This window comes from Bombina bombina, chromosome 2 (assembly GCF_027579735.1).
Source record: "Bombina bombina isolate aBomBom1 chromosome 2, aBomBom1.pri, whole genome shotgun sequence".
NCBI lineage: Eukaryota > Metazoa > Chordata > Amphibia > Anura > Bombinatoridae > Bombina > Bombina bombina.
The window spans coordinates 1,163,503,426-1,163,529,548 of record NC_069500.1 but is presented as its reverse complement, the minus strand read 5'-3'; the positions used below and the strand labels follow the sequence as shown (position 1 = coordinate 1,163,529,548).

Below are 26,123 nucleotides of genomic sequence, written 5' to 3'. Positions count from 1 at the left end.
GCAAATAATTTATAAAATACCTTGGTTAGCTAACTATTATACTTAAACAGACAATGTTACTTTAACAGAGAATCAATACAGCAAGCCTAAAAGAGCAAGCTCACAGAGTAAATGTGCTAAATTTATAGGCTTGCAAGGCCCAAACAGGTGAAAATAATCCCACCCCTAATTACCCACACAGACAGAAAAACAAACAAAAAAATGGAATGCTAGAAATAAAGTTATTTAGTTATTTCCTTTTTTTAAAATAAAAATGCAACCCTTGCAAAGCAAATAATTTATAAAATACCTTGGTTAGCTATTATACTTAAACAGACAATGTTACTTTAACAGAGAATCAATACAGCAAGCCTAAAAGAGCAAGCTCACAGAGTAAATGTGCTAAATTTATAGGCTTGCAAGGCCCAAACAGGTGAAAATAATCCCACCCCTAATTACCCACACAGACAGAAAAACAAACAAAAAAATGGAATGCTAGAAATAAAGTTATTTAGTTATTTCCTTTTTTTAAAATAAAAATGCAACCCTTGCAAAGCAAATAATTTATAAAATACCTTGGTTAGCTACTATTATACTTAAACAGACAATGTTACTTTAACAGAGAATCAATACAGCAAGCCTAAAAGAGCAAGCTCACAGAGTAAATGTGCTAAATTTATAGGCTTGCAAGGCCCAAACAGGTGAAAATAATCCCACCCCTAATTACCCACACAGACAGAAAAACAAACAAAAAAATGGAATGCTAGAAATAAAGTTATTTAGTTATTTCCTTTTTTTAAAATAAAAATGCAACCCTTGCAAAGCAAATAATTTATAAAATACCTTGGTTAGCTATTATACTTAAACAGACAATGTTACTTTAACAGAGAATCAATACAGCAAGCCTAAAAGAGCAAGCTCACAGAGTAAATGTGCTAAATTTATAGGCTTGCAAGGCCCAAACAGGTGAAAATAATCCCACCCCTAATTACCCACACAGACAGAAAAACAAACAAAAAAATGGAATGCTAGAAATAAAGTTATTTAGTTATTTCCTTTTTTTAAAATAAAAATGCAACCCTTGCAAAGCAAATAATTTATAAAATACCTTGGTTAGCTAACTATTATACTTAAACAGACAATGTTACTTTAACAGAGAATCAATACAGCAAGCCTAAAAGAGCAAGCTCACAGAGTAAATGTGCTAAATTTATAGGCTTGCAAGGCCCAAACAGGTGAAAATAATCCCACCCCTAATTACCCACACAGACAGAAAAACAAACAAAAAAATGGAATGCTAGAAATAAAGTTATTTAGTTATTTCCTTTTTTTAAAATAAAAATGCAACCCTTGCAAAGCAAATAATTTATAAAATACCTTGGTTAGCTATTATACTTAAACAGACAATGTTACTTTAACAGAGAATCAATACAGCAAGCCTAAAAGAGCAAGCTCACAGAGTAAATGTGCTAAATTTATAGGCTTGCAAGGCCCAAACAGGTGAAAATAATCCCACCCCTAATTACCCACACAGACAGAAAAACAAACAAAAAAATGGAATGCTAGAAATAAAGTTATTTAGTTATTTCCTTTTTTTAAAATAAAAATGCAACCCTTGCAAAGCAAATAATTTATAAAATACCTTGGTTAGCTATTATACTTAAACAGACAATGTTACTTTAACAGAGAATCAATACAGCAAGCCTAAAAGAGCAAGCTCACAGAGTAAATGTGCTAAATTTATAGGCTTGCAAGGCCCAAACAGGTGAAAATAATCCCACCCCTAATTACCCACACAGACAGAAAAACAAACAAAAAAATGGAATGCTAGAAATAAAGTTATTTAGTTATTTCCTTTTTTTAAAATAAAAATGCAACCCTTGCAAAGCAAATAATTTATAAAATACCTTGGTTAGCTATTATACTTAAACAGACAATGTTACTTTAACAGAGAATCAATACAGCAAGCCTAAAAGAGCAAGCTCACAGAGTAAATGTGCTAAATTTATAGGCTTGCAAGGCCCAAACAGGTGAAAATAATCCCACCCCTAATTACCCACACAGACAGAAAAACAAACAAAAAAATGGAATGCTAGAAATAAAGTTATTTAGTTATTTCCTTTTTTTAAAATAAAAATGCAACCCTTGCAAAGCAAATAATTTATAAAATACCTTGGTTAGCTACTATTATACTTAAACAGACAATGTTACTTTAACAGAGAATCAATACAGCAAGCCTAAAAGAGCAAGCTCACAGAGTAAATGTGCTAAATTTATAGGCTTGCAAGGCCCAAACAGGTGAAAATAATCCCACCCCTAATTACCCACACAGACAGAAAAACAAACAAAAAAATGGAATGCTAGAAATAAAGTTATTTAGTTATTTCCTTTTTTTAAAATAAAAATGCAACCCTTGCAAAGCAAATAATTTATAAAATAGCTTGGTTAGCTATTATACTTAAACAGACAATGTTACTTTAACAGAGAATCAATACAGCAAGCCTAAAAGAGCAAGCTCACAGAGTAAATGTGCTAAATTTATAGGCTTGCAAGGCCCAAACAGGTGAAAATAATCCCACCCCTAATTACCCACACAGACAGAAAAACAAACAAAAAAATGGAATGCTAGAAATAAAGTTATTTAGTTATTTCCTTTTTTTAAAATAAAAATGCAACCCTTGCAAAGCAAATAATTTATAAAATAGCTTGGTTAGCTATTATACTTAAACAGACAATGTTACTTTAACAGAGAATCAATACAGCAAGCCTAAAAGAGCAAGCTCACAGAGTAAATGTGCTAAATTTATAGGCTTGCAAGGCCCAAACAGGTGAAAATAATCCCACCCCTAATTACCCACACAGACAGAAAAACAAACAAAAAAATGGAATGCTAGAAATAAAGTTATTTAGTCATTTCCTTTTTTTAAAATAAAAATGCAACCCTTGCAAAGCAAATAATTTATAAAATAGCTTGGTTAGCTATTATACTTAAACAGACAATGTTACTTTAACAGAGAATCAATACAGCAAGCCTAAAAGAGCAAGCTCACAGCGTAAATGTGCTAAATTTATAGGCTTGCAAGGCCCAAACAGGTGAAAATAATCCCACCCCTAATTACCCACACAGACAGAAAAACAAACAAAAAAATGGAATGCTAGAAATAAAGTTATTTAGTTATTTCCTTTTTTTAAAATAAAAATGCAACCCTTGCAAAGCAAATAATTTATAAAATAGCTTGGTTAGCTATTATACTTAAACAGACAATGTTACTTTAACAGAGAATCAATACAGCAAGCCTAAAAGAGCAAGCTCACAGAGTAAATGTGCTAAATTTATAGGCTTGCAAGGCCCAAACAGGTGAAAATAATCCCACCCCTAATTACCCACACAGACAGAAAAACAAACAAAAAAATGGAATGCTAGAAATAAAGTTATTTAGTTATTTCCTTTTTTTAAAATAAAAATGCAACCCTTGCAAAGCAAATAATTTATAAAATACCTTGGTTAGCTATTATACTTAAACAGACAATGTTACTTTAACAGAGAATCAATACAGCAAGCCTAAAAGAGCAAGCTCACAGAGTAAATGTGCTAAATTTATAGGCTTGCAAGGCCCAAACAGGTGAAAATAATCCCACCCCTAATTACCCACACAGACAGAAAAACAAACAAAAAAATGGAATGCTAGAAATAAAGTTATTTAGTTATTTCCTTTTTTTAAAATAAAAATGCAACCCTTGCAAAGCAAATAATTTATAAAATAGCTTGGTTAGCTATTATACTTAAACAGACAATGTTACTTTAACAGAGAATCAATACAGCAAGCCTAAAAGAGCAGTAGCTACAGTTCTCTACATAGATTTTTAGCAGAGATCAAGGCTTCAGATCCAACCTAGCAAGCTGTTTCCCTTAGTCCACAATACTAAAAATGCATTCTGTCTTATCTAAATTGTATTATGCAGTACAATGTTCTTCTTTTTTGTTAGAGCACACGAATGATAAAACCGCATAATTTCAGTCCTCACTGGGATCATTGTCAAGCTAAATGGAGCAAACTGCAATAAAGGATTTTAAATATTTAAAGTAGAAGATATGTAGTCATCAACTTTGTAAGGAGAATTAATAACCCCATGAGGGCTAAACAAAGCCTCATCTAATTCCCATTAAAGATGACAGCATAAAGAAGGAATATCATGCTTATAAAGACATAATCCTGGATATAAATGTGCATACGAGTCATTCTCAGTGGTCTCACTGTTAGAAGAGCCAATAATGACGTAAACACATGCTAATACATCTTATGCTTTATTTTCAGTAACGTGTTACAATACACAACATAGTTACAAATGCAGCCAATCATTATATGTCAAGGTTACAGGATATGGAATTGTGGTTGGTAAATGTAATTATGTGCTCTGTGAACTTTTAAGTGGGTCTCCGTATTTCAAAAGACTCCTATTAAAGTATGCATCATTTCTGATTGAATTTTTGTAACATTCAATGACAAAAAATTAATCATAGTAAAGTACAAATTACACCAGAGCTCCTCCTCTTTCCTTACACGACATTATGCAAAAGTCTCACTTTATTATCCCATAAATGATGTCCTATAACGCTATAATTACTTGACCACTAATTCTTCAGTTCTTTTGCTAAAAATAAACCAGACCATACTTCAACTACTGTATTTTCCTGAGTATAAGCTGCACTCCCCCCCCCTAATTTAAATCTTTAAATTAGAGGTGCAGGGATATTTCACAGGTTATTTATCCATACATAATGGAAAATATGAAATAGCACAATGATCTGTGTCCACAACTAACGCAAAACCTGTTTCCCAATCTACATAAAATAATTCAAATTGTTCATATTCCGCGTAGTGAATTGTGGTAATATTATATTTGAGATCTGAAAGACTAATGAAAAAATTTACCAAGTCAGATAAAATATTAGCAAGGCTGATTTTTAGAGTCAGACATTGTTTGTGTTGGAGTTTGGTGTCTGCCTGCTTTTAATTGTCCTTGGTGGAGTTTGGCACCTCTGTTTATACTGGAATTTGGAGACCCTATAGAGAAACCATGGAAGACTGCATCATGCCCAGAGAGGGAGTCAAGTTTTTATATGTTTGTAGTACATGTTGTATTTGTTTATATTGTATACAGAGTTTTAGAATATTAGAAAATTCAAAAAGGACTTTGGTTCGTCTCTACTTTCCACCCTCTGCTCAGCAGATACACATTCCATATTACCACATTTAAATGATGATGCTGTGGAAATGCAGTCAATGATTTGCATAAAAACAAGTGTGGTCTACAATTTCCCATCTAGAAAGCATTGAGACTCCTTCAATAAAAATGCGTTATTTATCATTCTGATGTGTTTCAGCTTGTAAAAGAAATACTCTTCCTATTACAATGGGTGTTAAAGGGACACTCAATCAAAAATAAACTTTAATTATTCAGATAGAACATGCCATTTTAATCAACTTTCCAATTTACTTCCATTAACTAAATGTGCACAGTCTTTTTATATTTAAACTTTTTGAGTCACCAGCTCCCACTGAGCATGTGCAAGAATAAGTGTATATGCATTTGTGAATGGCTGATGGCTATCACATGGTACGTGTATGCATTTGTGATTGGCTGATGGCTGTCACATGGTACAGGGGGATTGGAAAAATACATAACTTTTAAAATTGTCCAAAAAAAATCTACTACTCATTTAAAGTTCACAATAAGTGCTATTGCATTGTCTTGTTATCTTTCATTTGTTGATTATGCATATCTACTGTGTTGACTGGTCCTTTAAGTAGTTTTAAGATTATTTTTTCTTATACTATTTAAGAAATGGCAATCATTTTCTTTACTGAATAATTAGATATTTTATTCATTACCTCTCCAAGTTCCACAATAAGCTCACAGTATCTCTGGATCTGTCCTAGCCTTAGGTGGATCTCTGCCGCTTGTTTAAGTCTTTCTTCTTTACTGGGTGCACCAATTCCGCCACCAAACTTGGACATCTTTACTGTTGTCAGTTCTTGTGCTTTAGACTAAGGATATAAATGCAGAAATTATATCATCAATTTCAATAACAAGAAAAATATTATTTCAGGTTTTTTTCACTTAAAGGGGCATGAAACCCAAATTTTGTCTTCCATAATTCAGATAGCGCATGCAATTTTAAATAACTTTCTGATTCATTTCTGTTATCAAATTTGTTTAGTTCTCGTTGTATGCTTTGTTGAAAAGTATACCTAGGTAGGCTCCAAAGCTGCTGATTGGTGCCTCTTGCGCCCAGTAGTGTATTAATGTTCCTTCAACAAAGGATACGAAGAAAATGAAGCAAATTAGATAATAGATGTAAATTGGAAAGTTGTTTAAAATTGTATGTTCTACCTGAATTATGAAAGGAAACATTAACACCTAAGGGACACTGCAGTCTAAAATGTTCTCACCTTTAATGTGTTTCAATGGTCCCTTTTACCTGCTGGAGGGTATTTATTTGTTTGCAAACAGCTCCTTACCTTTATTTTGTTACTAGACGATAAACCTGCCCAGAGGGAAGTCTATGTTTAAAAAATACAAACCCCCTAACCCAGAAAAAATAAACAAAGCTATCCAAAATAAAAAAATATAAACCTAAACTAATAGCCCTATAAAAATAAAAAATCCCCCCAAAATAAAAACACCCCCTAATCTAATACTAAACTCTCAATAGGACTTAAAAGGGCATTTTGTAGGGCATTGCCCTAAGTTAACCCTAAGTTTACCTCTAAAAAAAAAAGTCCCCCCTAACGGTAACACCCCCACCCACCAAACCCCCCAAAATAAAAAAACTAACACTAAAAAAAACTAAACTACCCATTGCCCCTTAAGGGGCATTTGTATGAGCATTGCCCTTAAAAGGGTATTCACCTCTTTTACTGCCCTTAAAAGGGCAATTAGCTCTTTTTCAAGCGCAAAAAAACCCTAATCTAAAAAAAATAACCACCCCAAATATTAAAATAAAAAAGCCTAAACCTAAGCCTCAAAAAGGTACTCACTGTTCTTGAAGTCCGGCAGAAAAGATCTTCTTCCAGACGGATCCATCATCTTCTATCTTCATCCAGAGTAAAGGCGGCGTGGAGCGGAGGTGCAAAGCTATGTTCCTGATGCCTGTATCCTCAGTGGCAGTCCTCAACGGCGGCGTTCCTCGGCAGCGGCGTTCCTCAGCGGCATGATGGCTCCTCTTCTTCTGATGTCCGTAGTAGACTGAAGGTTGAATGCAAGGTACTGCAATCAATTTGGGGTACCTTGCATTCCTATTGGCTGAAATTTTGAAATCAGCCAATAGGATGAGAGCTACTGAAATCCTATTGGATGTTTAAATCAGCCAATAAGATTTCAGTAGCTCTTATCCTATTGGCTGATTTCAAAATTTCAGCCAATATGAATGCAAGGTACCCCAATAAATATGAGGTACCTTGTATTCAATTTTCAGTGTGTGACAGACGATCGCATGAAGAGGAGCCTCCATGCTGCCGAGGACCGCCACTGCCAAGAACCATCGCCGTTAAGGATACAGGCATCGGGAACACAGCTCCGCACCACATTCACTCCGGATGAAGATAGAAGATCTGTGTGGAAGAAGACCTTCTCTGCCGGACTTAAGGAACAGTGAGTACCTATTTGGGGCTTAGCTTTAGGCTTTTTTATTTTAATTTTTGAGGTGTTTTTTTTTTTTTAGATTAGCGTTGTTTTGGACTTGAAAAAGAGCTGAATGCCCTTTTAAGAGCAATGACCATACAAATGCCCATTTAGCGGCAATGGGTAGTTTAGTTTTTTTTATTTTTAGGTTTTTTTATTTGGGGGGGGTTTACTGTTAAGGGGGACTTATATTTTTTAGAGGTAAAAGAGCTGTTTAACTTAGGGCAATGCCCTACAAAAGGCCCTTTAAAGGGCTATTGGTAGTTTAGATTGGGGGTGTTTTTATTTTGGGGGGGCTTTTTAATTTTCTTAGGGATTAGGTTTAATTTTTTTTTAATTTTGAAAATTTTGTTTAATTTTTCTGTAATGTTAGACTTTTTTATTTTTTGTAATTTAATGTTAGTTTTTTTTATTTTAATTGTAATTTAGTAGTAATTTGGATTAATTTAGGATGTTAGGTTAGGGGGCTTAGTAATTAAATTAGTTATTTGAATTGTGGGGAAGTTGGCGGTATAGGGGTTAATATATTAATTACGGTTATTGCGATGTGGAGGTTTAGGGGTTAATAGGTTAATTAGGGCTATTGCGATGTGGGGGTTTGGCGGTTTAGGAGTTAATACAGTCGTATGCAAAAGTTTAGACACCCCTGACAATTTCCATGATTTTCATTTATAAATCATTGGGTGTTTGGATCAGCAATTTCATTTTAATCTATCAAATAACTGAAGCACACAGTAATATTTCAGTAGTGAAATGAGGTTTATTGGATTAACAGAAAATGTGCAATATGCATCAAAACTAAATTATGTACAATGTTGGAGCAAAGCAACTAGCGCCTAGATATGTATAACCGCTACACTATAAATAGACCCCCTAATTAGGTCCTCAAGTGAATGCAATATGAAAGGTATATAGGAGCGCCAAAGGCTAAGGTATACAAGCAGGTTACGAGTGAGTCTGCACCACTGAGTGATCAGGGTGTATTTCAAATGTCCCAGTTGAAACCATACGAAATTAGACAGGTGCATAAATTTGGGCACCCCAACAGAAATATTGCATCAATATTTACTAGAGCCTCCTTTAGCAGAAATAACAGCCTCTAGAGGCTTCCTATAGCCTGTAATGAGTGTCTGGATTCTGGATGAAGGTATTTTAGACCATTCCCCTTGCGAAACATTTCCAGTTCAGTTAGGTTTGATGGTTGCCGAGCATGGACAGCCCACTTCAAATCCCCGCACAGATTTTCAATGATATTCAGGTCTTGGGACTGGGATGGCCATTCCAGAACATTGTACTTGTTCCTCTGCATAAATGCCAGAGTCGATTTTGAGCAGTGTTTTGGGTTGTTGTCTTGTTGAAATATCCAGCCCCGGCGTAACTTCAACTTTGTGACTGATTCCTCAACATTATTCTCAAGTATCTGCTGATATTGAGTGGAATCCATGCGACCCTCAACTTTAACAAGATTCCCAGTACTGGCACTGGCCACACAGCCCCACAGCATTATGGAACATCCACCAAATGTTACTGTGGGTAGCAAGTGTTTGTCTTGGAACACTGTGTTATTTTGCTGCCATGCATAATGCCCCTTGCTATGACCAAATAACTCAATCTTTGTTTCATCAGTCCACAGCACCTTCTTTCAAAATGAAGCTGGCATGTCCAAATGTGCGTTTGCATACCTCAAGCGACGTTTGTGGCGTGTGTGCAGGAAAGACTTCTTCCGCATCACTCTCCCATACAGCTTCTCCTTGTGCAAAGTGTGCTGAATTGTCTAACGATGCACAGTGACACTATCTGCAGCAAGATGATGGTGTAGGTCTTTGGAGGAGGTCTGTGGGCTGTTTTTGACCGTTCTCACCATCTTTGCCTCTCAGATATTTTACTTGGCCTGCCACTTCTGGCCTTAACAAGAACTGTGCCTGTGGTCTTCCATTTCCTCACTATGTTCCTCACATTGGACACTGACAGCTTAAATCTCTGCAATAGCTTTTTGTAGCCTTCCCCTAAACCATAATGTTTAACAATCTTTGCTTTCAGGTCATTTGAGAGTTGTTTTGAGGCCCCCATGTTGCCACTGTTCAGAGGAGAGTCAAAGAGAACAACAACTTGCAATTGGCCACCGTAAATGCCTTTTCTCATGATTGGATGCACCTGTTTATTTAGTTCAAGGCTTAATTGGCTTACCAAACCAATTGTGTGTTCCAATTAATCAGTGCTAGGTAGTTACAGGTATTCAAATCAACAAAATGACAAGGGTGCCCAAATTTATGCACCTGTCTAATTTTGTTTTGATGCATATTGCACATTTTCTGTTAATCCAATAAATCTAATTTCACTACTGAAATATTACTGTGTCCTTCAGTTATTTGATAGATCAAACTGAAATTTCTGATCCAAACACCCAATTATTTATAAATGAAAATCATGGAAATTGTCAGGGGTGCCTAAACTTTTGCATACGACTGTAGGTTAAATAGGTTTATTGCAATATGGGGTGTTGGTGGTTTAGGGGTTAATATTTTAATTATTTTATTTGCGGATTAGGGGTTAATAACTTTATTATTTTGTGATGTGGGGGTTGATGGTTTCGGTGTTTGTTAATACTTTGTGCGGGAGGTTATTTTTTTTTTGTTATACTTCGTGCGGGCGGTTACGTGTTTTTATTTTTGATTCTTGTGGGCAGTTATGTGTTTTTTAGTTATTTCGTGCGGTTGCGTGTTTTTTGTTAAAGGATTCGGGTTTGCCTATGCTGCATCCAGGTGGATTTCGAAAATGGCAGGGTGGTGAAAAAATCCACTTGTGGCCAACATTCTTTTAGCTACCTCGCACAGCCAACATTCCTTTGAGGATGCGTGCACAACTGGCGAAACCGACGAACGCGTTACAAACGCGATTATAGTATAGATTTAAAATATCTGCTTTTGTCTGTAGAAACCACCACCTACACTGAAAATATGAATAACCAACATATTTTTTGTAGAAACGCTATGTAAACAGGAGACACAAGAACTAATTAATCTCCCAGTGGGGGGTAGGACATATATTTTTGTATCTGAAATAGATAATGCAAATCATAATTTGCATTTTAATTCTTAACTATGTTTAGACATAGATAGAAATGGAAGGTCTGCTTTACCTGCAGATTAAGCCCATTTTTATGGGGATATCTTTAGGAAAAGCAGGTGATTTCAAATACAAAAAAGTAACTATTTCCCAATACATTTAATACACTGCATTAGGTATAACAAGTAATTTAGAACACATTAAGGGGAAACACATTGAATAGTACAGTGCTCCTTTAAATCATTAATTTGTGCTTCGTTAAAGCAAAATAATTGTTAGAATATTAATATTTGCTAAATCTTTATTTACCATCTAGGTATATCTATAGACTGGAGGTAATTTATGAGGTGGTCACAGATGGAAAATCAGAAAAAGCTTTCAAACTAGTAACAACGGAACAAATATCTACACAATTTCTGTCTTCAGTATCTGTATAAATAAGTGTTCAGGGATTTGTAATTAGAAAACAACAATGCTGAGCCTGTAGCAGACGGTATCTTAGGTCTGAGTCGAAGGAAGATCATATCCTTCCAGACAAGCAAAGTCTGATTGAAAGTAATGCAAAAGAAAGACAAATGGTTAACTGGAATTGGAGCACAGTCCAGTAGACACAATCAGCAAGATTACAAGTTGTGCACTAAACCGGGTGCATAAATAATGCAAAAAAATGAGCAGTATCCCACTCTCCGTAGCGCTGCCATTACAAGTTACAGAAAAACATTCTTCTGCTGTGCGTTATGGTGCATTAAGCTTCATACCGCACAAAAGCCAAGGCCTGACTTGACATGCTCGTGCACGTTTTCCCCCATAGACATAAATGGGGAGAAAGTGTTAGAAAAAAACTAACACCTGCGATCGTGGAATGGCAATCGCTGTAACGCAATCCCTACTGATGTATATTTGGAAAAGAAAGTTACGTTAAAACACCCTAGCATAAACCCCTAGTCTAAAAACCCTTAATCCGCCGTCCTCCGACATCACCAACACTAAATACTCTTTTTTGCCCATTAAAATAAAAAGCCCTAATCTAAAAAAAAACACCCCCCCAAAAAAAAAAAAAAAAAAAAACCTAAGTCTAACCCCTAAATAGGTACTCACCGTTCCTGAAGTCCGGCGGAGAAGGTCTTCTTCCAAGCGGTGAAGGTCTTCTTCCAGGCGGCGACATCTTCATCCAGCGCAGAGTGGTGGTGACAGCGGAGCTATCCAGCAAGGAGGATTCTTTTCGTACGATCGTCGCTGCACACTGAGGATTGAATGCAAAGTACCCCTTTTATATTGGGGTACCGTTGCATTCCTATTGGCTAAAAAATTCAAATCAGCCTATAGGATTAGAGCTGCTTAAATTCTATTGGGTATTCAAATCAGCCAATAGGATTTAAGCAGTAGGGTTTTTTTTTTTTTGGTGGGTTTTTTTTTAGATTATGGATTTTTTATTTTTATGGGCAAAAAAGAGCTGAATTTCCTTTTAAGGGCAATGCCCATATGCCCCTTTAGGGACAATGGGTATCTTAGGTTTTTTTAGACTTAGGTTTTTTATTTTGGGGTTTAGTTGGATGGGGGAGTTTACTTTTAGCCAATTCTTCAGCGGTATAGCCATACCGCAAAACTTGTAATTTAGGCCATTGGCCGGTAACATCTGATAGGATACAAATTGTATGTGTAGGTTTATAGGATACTAGTGAAAGGTGCTAGACAGCAGAACATAGTAGACGGCAATGAACATGTCACAGTAGCAGGTATTAGGCAGCAGATAATGGCCTGTAGGTACAATAAGAGACAGACCTGGAGCAGAGACCTGTATGTATAATGCCAACAGAATGCAAATGCAGATATTGGTAAGCACACAGCTGTGGATAGTATCTTGAAGAACTTAATAGTGAGTAATTCACATTAGGACTCCAGTCATACCCAATAGGACACACTACTAGAGGCAGATGCTTAGATATATTCTTGTATTATGCTTATTTAATTTAAAGGGACAGTCTAGTCAAAATTTCGTGATTCAGATAGGACATGCAATTTAAAAAAACTTCCCAATGTACTTTTATCATCAAATATGCTTTGCTCTCTTTGTATTCTTTGTGGAAAGCAGTGTTAATTTCGTCGACAAAAACTAGACTAAAATAAACATAAAACGAAAGAAATTCTGATGACTAAAATTCGACTAAAACTAAAATGGCATTTTAGTCAAAAGACTATGACTAAAACTAAATCAAAATTTGCTGTCAAAATTAACACTTTATGGAAGGTGTTATAATCAATCCATATCGAAATACTGCTCTTTTGTAAAAATAAAAAAAGCAAGGCTATCTTCTTGTTTATTTACGAAACTTGGTTTTATTTAATTTTAAGATAAATAAAGACATGTTAAATCTGCTAAATCTGTATTGCATGTTCAAACCTTAATACAATAAATAAAAAAGGTTAATAAACCTTTACTCTAGGAGTATATAATGAGTTTGAAAGTTCTAGAGCAGTGTTAATTTAGTTGCCGAAAATTTGTGAACAATCAATTGATTCTTCCTATAGAAATAAGCGTAACCCACGAGTATGGGTTTAAGTTATGCTGTGCCTGTGCTAGCTGCAAAAACATTTTGTTGTGTTGAGTTACTTGATACTTGTTTTAATTATTAACAGAGAACTGTTAAAGTTTTTATATTGGGTAATATGTGCAATGGCGTTACAGCCAATACAGTTTACATTTTTTTTTTTATATTTTAAAGTTGCACTTCTGTTTGTTTATGAAACTTGGTTTTATTTAATTTTAAGTTTAATAAAGACGTTACATATAACAAGGGCTAAATCTGTGTCTATATTGCATGTTTAAACCTTAATACCATAAATAATAACAGGTGTTATGTTTACTCCTGGAGTATATAATGCGTTTGGAAATTATAGAGAAATGTTTAAATAATGCATTACACTTTAACTAAACCCCTTAGATTTTAGTAGATTAAAATCTACTGGAGATTTAGTCGACTAAAACTAGACTAAAACTAAAACAATTCAGATGACTAAAATACGACTAAAACTAAAATGGCATTTTAGTCAAAAGACTAAAACTAAGACTAAATCGAAATTTCCCGTCAAAATTAACACTGGTGGAAAGCAAAACCTAGGTAGGCTTATATGCTAATTTCTAAGCCACTGAAATGCCTCTTAATTCAGTGAATTTTGACAGTTTTCACAGATAGACACTGTTAGTTCATGTGTGTCATATAGATAACATTGAGCTAAGAGTCAGCACTGATTGGGTAAAATACATGTTTGTCAAAAGAACTGAGATAAGGGTCAGTCCGCAGAGGTTTAGAAACAAGGTAATCACAGTGGAAAAAAGTGTATTAATATAAAGGTGTTAGTTTTTCAAAACTGGGGAATGGGTTATAAAGGTATTATCTATTTTTTTTAAAACAATAGCAATTCTGGAGTAGACTCTCCCTTTAAGGAAAATTCTTGAAGTCATCACAATGCTGGGTAGTATAAAATCTCCTTATGGACAAAACAAAATTATTGCAGCGCTATTAAGCCCTCAAACCATTTGGTGGGGCATTACAGCCCATACAGTGTGATGTGTTTCCAGAAAGTTCTATGTTTAACCTTGAGAAATCTACATTACTTTTGTCATAAAAACTAAATAGTGATCACAAAAAATATTTAAGTGTAAAGGGAAAAAAACACAAAACAATATAAAGGGGCCGATTTATCAAGCTCCGTATGGAGCTTGATGCCCCTTGTTTCCGGCGAGCCTGAAGGTCTAAAGACCGCTGCTCCATAGCTTGTTTGCCTGCTCTGAGGCCGCATACAGAAATCAACTCGATCTAATACGATCTGGTTGATTGACACACCCTGCTAGCAGCCGATTGGCTGCGAATCTGCAGGAGGTGGCATTGCACCAGCAGTTCACAAGAACTGCTGGTGCAATGATAAATGCTGACAGCGTATGCTGTCGGCATTTATCGATGTGCAGCGGATATGATACACTACATCGTATCATGTCCGCTCGCACTATAATAAATATACCAATAAGAGTACATTTCACAAACACGTTTTGGGATGATTAGCCTGACCAGCACATCTACATCTAAGTTTTAAATTCTCCTCTTGTTCCTCTCTCATAAAAAGCCTCTGCCTCTTCTCTATTTACTAAGAACTTTGTCCCTTTGATTGTCTTGACCTTTAATTTGGCTGCATGAATAAACATTGTTTTTAATCCATCATGTTAAGTTCTTGTAAACAAGGTATTAATGGTTTGGCACAGTCTGTGTTGTAGTCCTGATAAGAATACTGTAATTGTGAGTCTATAAACATCAACTTAAGCATTGATTTATATGCTTTCAAAACTGTAAGTGTTGTCTGCAAATTCAGGAATCTGATCATTATTGGACTGGGGAGTTTTTCCCCTTTTCCATTCTTCTTTTCAGAGCTGTGAACGCGCTTTCTACCAGAGTGGTCAGAGGCCTAAACAAGCAAGTAGTTTAGTTTTAATAAACTTGATTAGTCCCAGGTCACTTATTACAGATGGAAAACCTGTTACTCTGATGTTGTTGCACCCAGATCTGTTTTCCATATGTTCTAGACACTTAATCAATTAATTAATTAACACTAATTAAATCTGTGTTCTGTTTCTTAAAATCCCTTAACGATCACATATCCCTTTTTCTGGTCGCTGTCGGCAAAGCTGAGCTAGTAAACCCCTTAACGACTGAGCTACATACAGGGTATGTCGGTTGTTAAGGGGTTAATATTTCCAAGTCCTCCAGATGATGATGCATAGGGGTAGATTTAATAAGCAGCAGATGCGGCAATCTACCCCTGAAGTTTCCGGCTCACCGGAAACATAAGTTAAGAAGCAGCGGTTGTTAGATTGCTGCTCCTTAACTTGTCGGCCACCTTTTGACACCCCCTGCGCCGATTGGTTGTGAATGTGCAGGGGGCAGCATTGCATAAGCATTTCACAAGAAATGTTTGTGCAATGTTAAATGCCAACAGCGTGTGCTGTCGGCATTTAGCGATGTCAGGCGGATATGATGTCTGCTCGGCATTTAATAAATCTAATTAATCAGAGATTCACTGTTCTGTTTCTTACATTCTAGTGCTGAATTGTTTAATTTATGTTGTCAGTAACCAAATGCTGTTCTGAGCAACCTCCAGTTTGGGAAACAGTACTGCATAGAGTTGAGCAACAATCTAATGTTATACTTCAATTTAATTCTGTAGATCTTTATGTGATTAGGATAAATCTGATTTGTGATTAGATGCTATAACTTTTTCTCTTTTCAGGACCTTTATTTTAGGGGAAATTCTGTCCTTTCTTAAGATTTTTTTCTTCCATATAAACTTTAAATTTAACCAGATTAAGTCCAGTAAAATTACATCTGTTAAAGCAGGAAGTGATAAACTAAATTGTTATACATTCCTTTTAAAGAAAAGGAAAAAAATAAAAAAAATGATCGTTGTTCCATAGCTATATCACCATTCTGCTTCTAACTGCACAGCTTATTCAGGCTGTTAGTATTTGAAGGGCATTGCCACAGCCCCCCTTAGCGCTTCCATCAGCGGGATCCACTTTAGAAGTATTTGTGTTGGATCCACCTCCCAATTTGAGTAGTGATCACTTTCATAAAAATGAGTATAATGACAACCAAACAAAAAACATGGAAATAATTCAGTACATTTCATGCACAACTGAAAACCTTTTTCCAGGTGCCAGTGTTAGAACAATTCATAATAATTTACTTACGGTTTTAAATCTGACCAGATGCTTCATGTGCATTATTCCTTTGCAGTAATTTTGAGGAAGTAAACTGTCGTCTTGACCTTTCAAAACAGCAACTAAATCCCATAAGTTTTTACTACCTCCTGGAGGCTAAAACAAAGATATTGACAATCATATCTAATTAATTAGAATAAGTAACACAGATCCACGTAATATCTCTGCTCTAGTATCTAAATGCTTGCCCACTAGCAATGCCAATTCTTAAAAACAATGGATTTACAGATTTCCACCATTGACACTATTGAGTCCTGAGATACAATTTAAAAACTGTTGGGCTGTACACCAATAAGGTAATATATTATTATAAAATTATTAAGAAGATACTTACAGAGAGACATTCTGAAAACCACCTTAGTTTCTTCCCTCTTAAGTTGCCACTAAGTTTATCCACCTCTTGTTTAATATCTCGAGACACTTTTCCACATAGTAGAGGTGGAGCTCCTGGTTCCATAGCACGATCTATCAGACAAAAAAAAAGACACTGTGAAGTAAACTGTAAAGGATACAGAAAAACAACACCAGATTGATTAGTAAATTACAATCCAGAGGTCAGTTCTCATGAAAGACTTCAAAGTATACAGCTAATCACCATCTATGAATCATAGAAGAGAGCTACTACTACTTTTTATTAAACAAAACTAAACATAATTTATGTAAGAACTTACCTGATAAATTCATTTCTTTCATATTAGCAAGAGTCCATGAGCTAGTGACGTATGGGATATACATTCCTACCAGGAGGGGCAAAGTCAGGGATAGGCAAGGTGTCCGTACTTGCAGTGTCCGCCACAACCTTAGTATATATTTTGATTGAATAATAGGAATTAAAAAAAAAATTGTAGTGTGAATAAAGTTAGTGGTTTGTCAAGAGACTGCTAGCGATATTGGGTGATAACTTATGGAATAAATAAAGCCTGAGTGAAATACTGGATGTGTATCTGCATCTGTATAATAACACCCATCTCTATACAAAGACACAGTAGTGACACTGGCACATGCGTATAGCCAGACAAGGGTTGGTTATAGGGTCAGTGGTATCTGCATCAGTAAAATAACACCCATCGGTATATAATGACACAGTAGTGACACTGGCACATGCGTATAGCCAGACAAGGGTTGGTTATAGGGTCAGTGGTATCTGCATCAGTATAATAACACCCATCGCTATATAATGACACAGTAGTGACACTGGCACATGGGTATAGCCAGAGGAGGGCTGGTTATAGGATCAGTGGTATCTGTATCAGTATATTAACACCAAGCACTATAAAATAATGTTTTTAATTTCAAATGTACCTTGGTGTCCTTCACTAAGGTCTGTACTTTGGAAAATGTCCGCCACAGCCTTTTGTCTGTGCCTATCCCTGGGCAAAGTTTCCCAAACCTCAAAATGCCTATAAATACACCCCTCACCACACCCACAAATCAGTTTAACGCATAGCCAAGAAGTGGGGTGATAAGAAAAAAGTGCGAAAGCATAAAAAATAAGGAATTGGAAAAATTGTGCTTTATACAAAAAATAATAACCACCACAAAAAGGGTGGGCCTCATGGACTCTTGCTAATATGAAAGAAATGAATTTATCAGGTAAGTTCTTACATAAATTATGTTTTCTTTCATGTAATTAGCAAGAGTCCATGAGCTAGTGACGTATGGGATAATGACTACCCAAGATGTGGATCTTCCACGCAAGAGTCACTAGAGAGGGAGGGATAAAATAAAGACAGCCAATTCCGCTGAAAATAATCCACACCCAAAATAAAGTTTAAATCTTATAATGAAAAAAACTTGAAATTATAAGCAGAAGAATCAAACTGAAACAGCTGCCTGAAGTACTTTTCTACCAAAAACTGCTTCAGAAGAAGAAAACACATCAAAATGGTAGAATTTAGTAAAAGTATGCAAAGAAGACCAAGTTGCTGCTTTGCAAATCTGATCAACCGAAGCTTCATTCCTAAACGCCCAGGAAGTAGAAACTGACCTAGTAGAATGAGCTGTAATCCTTTGAGGCGGAGTTTTACCCGACTCGACATAAGCAAGATGAATTAAAGATTTTAACCAAGATGCCAAAGAAATGGCAGAGGCCTTCTGACCTTTCCTAGAACCGGAAAAGATAACAAATAGACTAGAAGTCTGTCGGAAATTCTTAGTAGCTTCAACATAATATTTCAAAGCTCTAACTACATCCAAAGAATGCAATGATCTCTCCTTAGAATTCTTAGGATTAGGACACAATGAAGGAACCACAATTTCTCTACTAATGTTGTTAGAATTCACAACCTTAGGTAAAAATTTAAAAGAAGTTCGCAACACCGCCTTATCCTGATGAAAAATCAGAAAAGGAGACTCACAAGAAAGAGCAGATAATTCAGAAACTCTTCTAGCAGAAGAGATGGCCAAAAGAAACAAAACCTTCCAAGAAAGTAATTTAATATCCAGCGAATGCATAGGTTCAAACGGAGGAGCTTGAAGAGCCCCCAGAACCAAATTCAAACTCCAAGGAGGAGAGATTGACTTAATGACAGGTTTTATACGAACCAAAGCTTGTACAAAACAATGAATATCAGGAAGATTAGCAATCTTTCTGTGAAAAAGAACAGAAAGAGCAGAGATTTGTCTTTTCAAGGAACTTGCAGACAAACCTTTATCCAAACCATCCTGAAGAAACTGTAAAATTCTCGGAATTCTAAAAGAATGCCAGGAAAAATGATGAGAAAGACACCAAGAAATGTAAGTCTTCCAGACTCTATAATATATCTTTCTAGATACAGATTTACGAGCCTGTAACATAGTATTAATCACAGAGTCAGAGAAACCTCTTTGACTAAAAATCAAGCTTTCAATCTCCATACCTTTAAATTTAAGGATTTGAGATCCTGTTGGAAAAAAGGACCTTGCGACAGAAGGTCTGGTCTTAACGGGAGAGTCCACGGTTGGCAAGAGGCCATCCGGACAAGATCCGCATACCAAAACCTGTGAGGCCATGCTGGAGCCACCAGCAGAACAAACGAGCAATCCTTCAGAATCTTGGAGATTACTCTTGGAAGAAGAACTAGAGGCGGAAAGAGATAGGCAGGATGATACTTCCAAGGAAGTGACAATGCATCCACTGCTTCCGCCTGAGGATCCCTGGATCTGGACAGATACCTGGGAAGTTTCTTGTTTAGATGAGAAGCCATCAGATCTATTTCTGGAAGTCCCCACATTTGAACAATCTGAAGAAATACCTCTGGGTGAAGAGACCATTCGCCCGGATGTAACGTTTGGCGAGTGAGATAATCCGCTTTCCAATTGTCTATACCTGGGATATGAACAGCAGAAACTAGACAGGAGCTGGATTCTGCCCATACCAGTATTCGAGATACTTCTTTCATAGCCAGAGGACTGTGAGTCCCTCCTTGATGATTGATGTATGTCACAGTTGTGACATTGTCTGTCTGAAAACAAATGAACGATTCTCTCTTTAGAAGAGGCCATGACTGAAGAGCTCTGAAAATTGCACGGAGTTCCAAAATATTGATTGGTAATCTCACCTCCTGAGATTCCCAAACCCCTTGTGCTGTCAGAGACCCCCAAACAGCCCCCCAACCTGTCAGACTTGCATCTGTTGAAATTACAGTCCAGGTCGGAAGAACAAAAGAAGCCCCCTGAACTAAACGATGGTGATCTGTCCACCACGTCAGAGAGTGTCGTACAATCGGTTTTAAAGATATTAATTGAGATATCTTTGTGTAATCCCTGCACCACTGGTTCAGCATACAGAGCTGAAGAGGTCGCATGTGAAAACAAGCAAAGGGGATCGCGTCCGATGCAGCAGTCATAAGACCTAGAATTTCCATGCATAAGGCTACCGAAGGTAATGATTGTTATTGAAGGTTTCGACAAGCTGCGATCAATTTTAGACGTCTCTTATCTGTCAGAGACAGAGTCATGGACACTGAATCTATCTGGAAACCTAAAAAGGTTACCCTTGTCTGAGGAAGCAATGAACTTTTCGGTAAATTGATCCTCCAACCATGATCTTGAAGAAACAACACATGTCGATTCGTATGAGATTCTGCTAAATGTGAAGACTGAGCAAGTACCAAGATATCGTCCAAATAAGGAAATACCACAATACTCTGTTCTCTGATTACAGACAGAAGGGCACCGAGAACCTTTGTAAAAATTCTTGGAGCTGTTGCTAGGCCAAACGGCAGAGCCACAAACTGGTAATGCTTGTCTAGGAAAGAGAATCTCAGAAACTGATAGTGATCTGGATGAATCGGAATATGCAGATATGCATCCTGTAAATCTATTGTGGACATATAATGCCCTTGCTGAACAAAAGGCAGGATAGTCCTTACAGTTACCATTTTGAATGTTGGTATCCTTACATAACGATTCAATATTTTTAGATCCAGAACTGGTCTGAAGGAATTCTACTTCTTTGGTACAATGAAAAGATTTGAATAAAACCCCAGCCCCTGTTCCAGAACTGGAACTGGCATAATTACTCCAGCCAACTCTAGATCTGAAACACATTTCAGAAATGCTTGAGCTTTCGCTGGATTTACTGGGACACGGGAAAGAAAAAATCTCTTTGCAGGAGGCCTTATCTTGAAGCCAATTCTGTACCCTTCTGAAACAATGTTCTGAATCCAAAGATTGTGAATTGAATTGATCCAAATTTCTTTGAAAAAACGTAATCTGCCCCCTACCAGCTGGGCTGGAATGAGGGCCGCACCTTCATGTGGACTTGGGAGCTGGCTTTGGTTTTCTAAAAGGCTTGGATTTATTCCAGACTGGAGATGGTTTCCAAACTGATACCGCTCCTGTGGGTGAAGGATCAGGCTTTTGTTCCTTATTGTGACGAAAGGAACGAAAACGATTATTAGACCTAAATTTACCTTTAGATTTTTTATCCTGTGGTAAAAAAGTTCCTTTCCCTCCAGTAACAGTTGAGATAATAGAATCCAACTGAGAACCAAATAATGTATTACCCTGGAAAGAAAGGGAAAGCAAAGTTGACTTAGAAGACATATCAGCATTCCAGGTTTTAAGCCATAAAGCTCTTCTAGCTAAAATAGCTAGAGACATATACCTGACATCAACTCTAATGATATCAAAGATGGCATCACAAATAAAGTTATTAGCATGTTGAAGAAGATTAACAATGCTATGAGAATTATGATCTGTTACTTGTTGCGCTAAAGCTTCTAACCAAAAAGTTGAAGCTGCAGCAACATCCGCTAAAGATATAGCAGGTCTAAGAAGATTACCTGAACATAAGTAAGCTTTTCTTAGAAATGATTCAATCTTCCTATCTAAAGGATCCTTAAAGGAAGTACTATCTGCCATAGGAATAGTAGTACGTTTAGCAAGAGTAGAGATAGCCCCATCAACTTTAGGGAATTTGTCCCAAAACTCTAATCTGTCAGATGGCACAGGATATAATTGCTTAAAACGTTTAGAAGGAGTAAATGAATTACCCAAATTATTCCATTCCCTGGAGATTACTTCAGAAATAGCATCAGGGACAGGAAAAACTTCTGGAATAACTACAGGAGATTTAAAAACCTTATTTAAACGTTTAGATTTAGTATCAAGAGGACCAGAATCCTCTATTTCTAATGCAATTAAGACTTCTTTAAGTAAAGAACGAATAAATTCCATTTTGAATAAATATGAAGATTTATCAGCATCAACCTCTGAGACAGAATCCTCTGAACCAGAGGAACCATTATCAGAATCAGAATGATGATGTTCATTTAAAAATTCATCTGAAAAATGAGAAGTTTTAAAAGACCTTTTACGTTTACTAGAAGGAGGAATAACAGACATGGCCTTCTTAATGGATTTAGAAACAAAATCTCTTATGTTAACAGGAACACTCTGAGTATTAGATGTTGACGGAACAGCAACAGGTAATGTAACATTACTAAAGGAAATATTATCTGCATTAACAAGTTTGCCATGACATTCATTACAAACAACAGCTGGAGGAACAGATACCACAAGTTTACAGCAGATACACTTAACTTTGGTCGATCCAGCACCAGGCAGCGTTTTTCCAGAAGTATCTTCTGACTCAGTGTCAATCTGGGACATCTTGCAATATGTAATAGAAAAAACAACATATAAAGCAAAATTGATCAAATTCCTTAAATGACAGTTTCCGGAATGGGAGAAAATGCCAGTGAACAAGCTTCTAGCAACCAGAAGCAATAAATAATGAGACTTAAATAATGTGGAGACAATAGTGACGCCCATATTTTTTAGCTCCAAAAAAGACGCCCACATTATTTGGCGCTTAAATGCTTTTGGCACCAAAAATGACGCCACATCCGGAACGCCGACACTTTTGGCGCAAAAAAACCGTCAAAAATGACGCAACTTTCAGCGACACGTATGACGCCGGAAACAGAAAAAAAATTTTGCGCCAAAAAAGTCAGCGCCAAGAATGACGCAATAAAATGAAGCATTTTCAGCCCCCGCGAGCCTAACAGCCCACAGGGAAAAAAGTCAAATTTTAAGGTAAAATTTTTTTTTTATTCATATGCATTATCCCAAATATGAAACTGACTGTCTGAAATAAGGAATGTTTGAACATCCTGAGTCAAGGCAAATAAATGTTTGAATACATATATTTAGAACTTTATATAAAAGTGCCCAACCATAGCTTAGAGTGTCACAGAAAATAAGACTTACTTACCCCAGGACACTCATCTACATGTAGTAGAAAGCCAAACCAGTACTGAAACGAGAATCAGTAGAGGTAATGGTATATATAAGAGTATATCGTCGATCTGAAAAGGGAGGTAAGAGATGAATCTCTACGACCGATAACAGAGAACCTATGAAATAGACCCCGTAGAAGGAGATCATTGAATTCAAATAGGCAATACTCTCCTCACATCCCTCTGACATTCACTGCACGCTGAGAGGAAAACCGGGCTCCAACCTGCTGCGGAGCGCATATCAACGTAGAATCTAGCACAAACTTACTTCACCACCTCCATAGGAGGCAAAGTTTGTAAAACTGATTTGTGGGTGTGGTGAGGGGTGTATTTATAGGCATTTTGAGGTTTGGGAAACTTTGCCCCTCCTGGTAGGAATGTATATCCCATACGTCACTAGCTCATGGACTCTTGCTAATTACATGAAAGAAAAAGGTGATAAACCTCTAGAAGACACTGGACTAAAAGAAAATTCATTCTGGAAAATTAAATAAATCCCTTCATATTTGTAGTATCTGTCTAGGCCAAAATGTGCAGAGACCTCGCCAGTGTTTTAGAGGAGAACAGATATAGTCCATTGGTTATTGTGTGGGAGATGGCCATTAACCCTTGTAATGCAAACAGAAAAAATAAAGAGCACAGGAAATTGTGCTGCAACAACCAATACATAAAAAACAAAGAGCACGGGAAATTGTGCTGCAACAACTAATACATAAAAACAAAGAGCACGGGAAATTGTGCTGCAACAACCAATACATAAAAACAAAGAGCACAGGAAATTGTGCTGCAACAACTAATACATAAAAACAAAGAGCACGGGAAATTGTGCTGCAACAACCAATACATAAAAAACAAAGAGCACGGGAAATTGTGCTGCAACAACTAATACATAAAAACAAAGAGCACGGGAAATTGTGCTGCAACAACTAATACATAAAAACAAAGAGCACAGGAAATTGTGCTGCAACAACTAATACATAAAAACAAAGAGCACGGGAAATTGTGCTGCAACAATCAATACATAAAAAACAAAGAGCACGGGAAATTGTGCTGCAACAACTAATACATAAAAACAAAGAGCACGGGAAATTGTGCTGCAACAACCAATACATAAAAACAAAGAGCACAGGAAATTGTGCTGCAACAACTAATACATAAAAACAAAGAGCACAGGAAATTGTGCTGCAACAACCAATACATAAAAAACAAAGAGCACGGGAAATTGTGCTGCAACAACTAATACATAAAAACAAAGAGCACAGGAAATTGTGCTGCAACAACCAATACATAAAAACAAAGAGCACAGGAAATTGTGCTGCAACAACCAATACATAAAAACAAAGAGCACAGGAAATTGTGCTGCAACAACCAATACATAAGCAAGAGGTGTTTAGCTTTTATTTAAATGTGGATTATAAAATGAAAAGCAAGGTAAAGAGATTCTTTGTCAGAAGCAGTGTTGCACATGCTACAGGTTTTATTGACATTCTATTGAGGTGCCATGATGTGAACAAACTGAAAGCATTTGTTAGAGAGATAAAGCTGATCTGCTGCTTGGAAGAGCTGGATGATGGAGCAGAGAGTTTAAAGGCCAGAAAAGAAAAAACATGTCCTGTAAAGGTTCACATATACTATACAGCAGCCACAAAAAGGGACAAACAGTACAATTGAAAAAGCCCCCCCCCCCCCCCCCCTCCACGGAAGAGATTTCCTTTATTAAGAATCAAATTGCAGAGACTTGGAAGGACAAGCCCCTACATGTATTGACTTGTAAACAGAAATGCCTCTTTCAAAAGAATGGAGAGATATACATCTAATAGAAATGAAATCCATTCATTGTGATCACTTACAATAAACTTATACATGATGCAAGAGAAATTGTTCTGGTAAAATGACAAATTGTTTGTGTTTGAGGGCAATTGTCTAGCAAACTTAATATTCAATAAATGTGAGTTTAAGTATGAACCATTGTAATCTTGTATATCAAAAATGTTACATGTAAAATAGTTTAGAAACCCATACACTTTAAAGAGACATAGGGGCCTATTTATTAAAGGTCTTGCGGACCTGATCCGACAGTGCGGATCAGGTCCGCAAGACCTCGCTGAATGCGGAGAGCAATACGCTCTCTGCATTTAACATTGCACCAGCAGCTCACAAGAGCTGCTGGTGCAACGCCGCCTCCTGCTGACTCGCGGCCAATGGGCCGCCAGCAGGGAGCTGTCAATCAACCCGATCGTACTCGATCGGGTTGATTTCCAGCGATTCCTGTCCGCCTGCTCAGAGCAGGCGGACAGGGTTATGGAGCAGCGGTCTTTCGACCGCTGCTTCATAACTTGTGTTTCTGGTGAGTCTGAAGACTCGCCAGAAACATGGGCCCACAAGCTCCGTACGGAGCTTGATAAATGGGCCCCATAGGAGTAATGCATAGAGGCATATTTAAGAAATGTCTTGCAGACCTGATCCGACACTGCGGATCAGGTCCGCAAGACATCGCTGAATGTCGAGAGCATTAAGCTCTCCACATTTAACATTGCACCAGCAGCTCACAAGAGCTGCTGGTGCAACACCGCCCCCTACAGACTCGCGGCCAATGGGCCGCCAGCAGGGAGCTGTCAATCAACCCGATCGTACTTGAATGGGTTGAATTGTTGCGATTCCTGTCCACCTGCTCAGAGCAGGCGGACAGGGTTATGGAGAAGCGGTCTTTGGAAGACTCGCCAGAAACATGAGCCATCAAGCTCCTTTCGGAGCTTGATAGATAGGCCCCATAGAGTTGACTGTATCACTTCTAGTCCTGCACGGATAGCACTAATAATCTTTAAAAAAAAAAAAAAAAAAGGTATGCTTATTTTTTGCATATAGAGTTAGTACTTGTATTTCTACAAGTATGGTCT

At 36.9% G+C, this 26,123-nt stretch overlaps 1 protein-coding gene across 2 annotated transcripts in view; it reads right to left on the bottom strand.

The window, feature by feature from the left end:
- Positions 1–26,123, bottom strand: part of WDR17 (WD repeat domain 17) — a 343,395-nt gene that overhangs the window by 87,632 nt on the left and 229,640 nt on the right. For both annotated transcript variants that reach the window (XM_053703848.1, XM_053703847.1), the window contains exons 16-18: positions 16,836–16,966; positions 16,472–16,597; positions 5,874–6,029 (exon numbers count right to left, since the gene is read on the bottom strand). In XM_053703848.1, the coding sequence (XP_053559823.1) occupies positions 5,874–6,029; positions 16,472–16,597; positions 16,836–16,966 (413 nt within the window). The remainder of the gene's footprint in view (positions 1–5,873; positions 6,030–16,471; positions 16,598–16,835; positions 16,967–26,123) is intronic.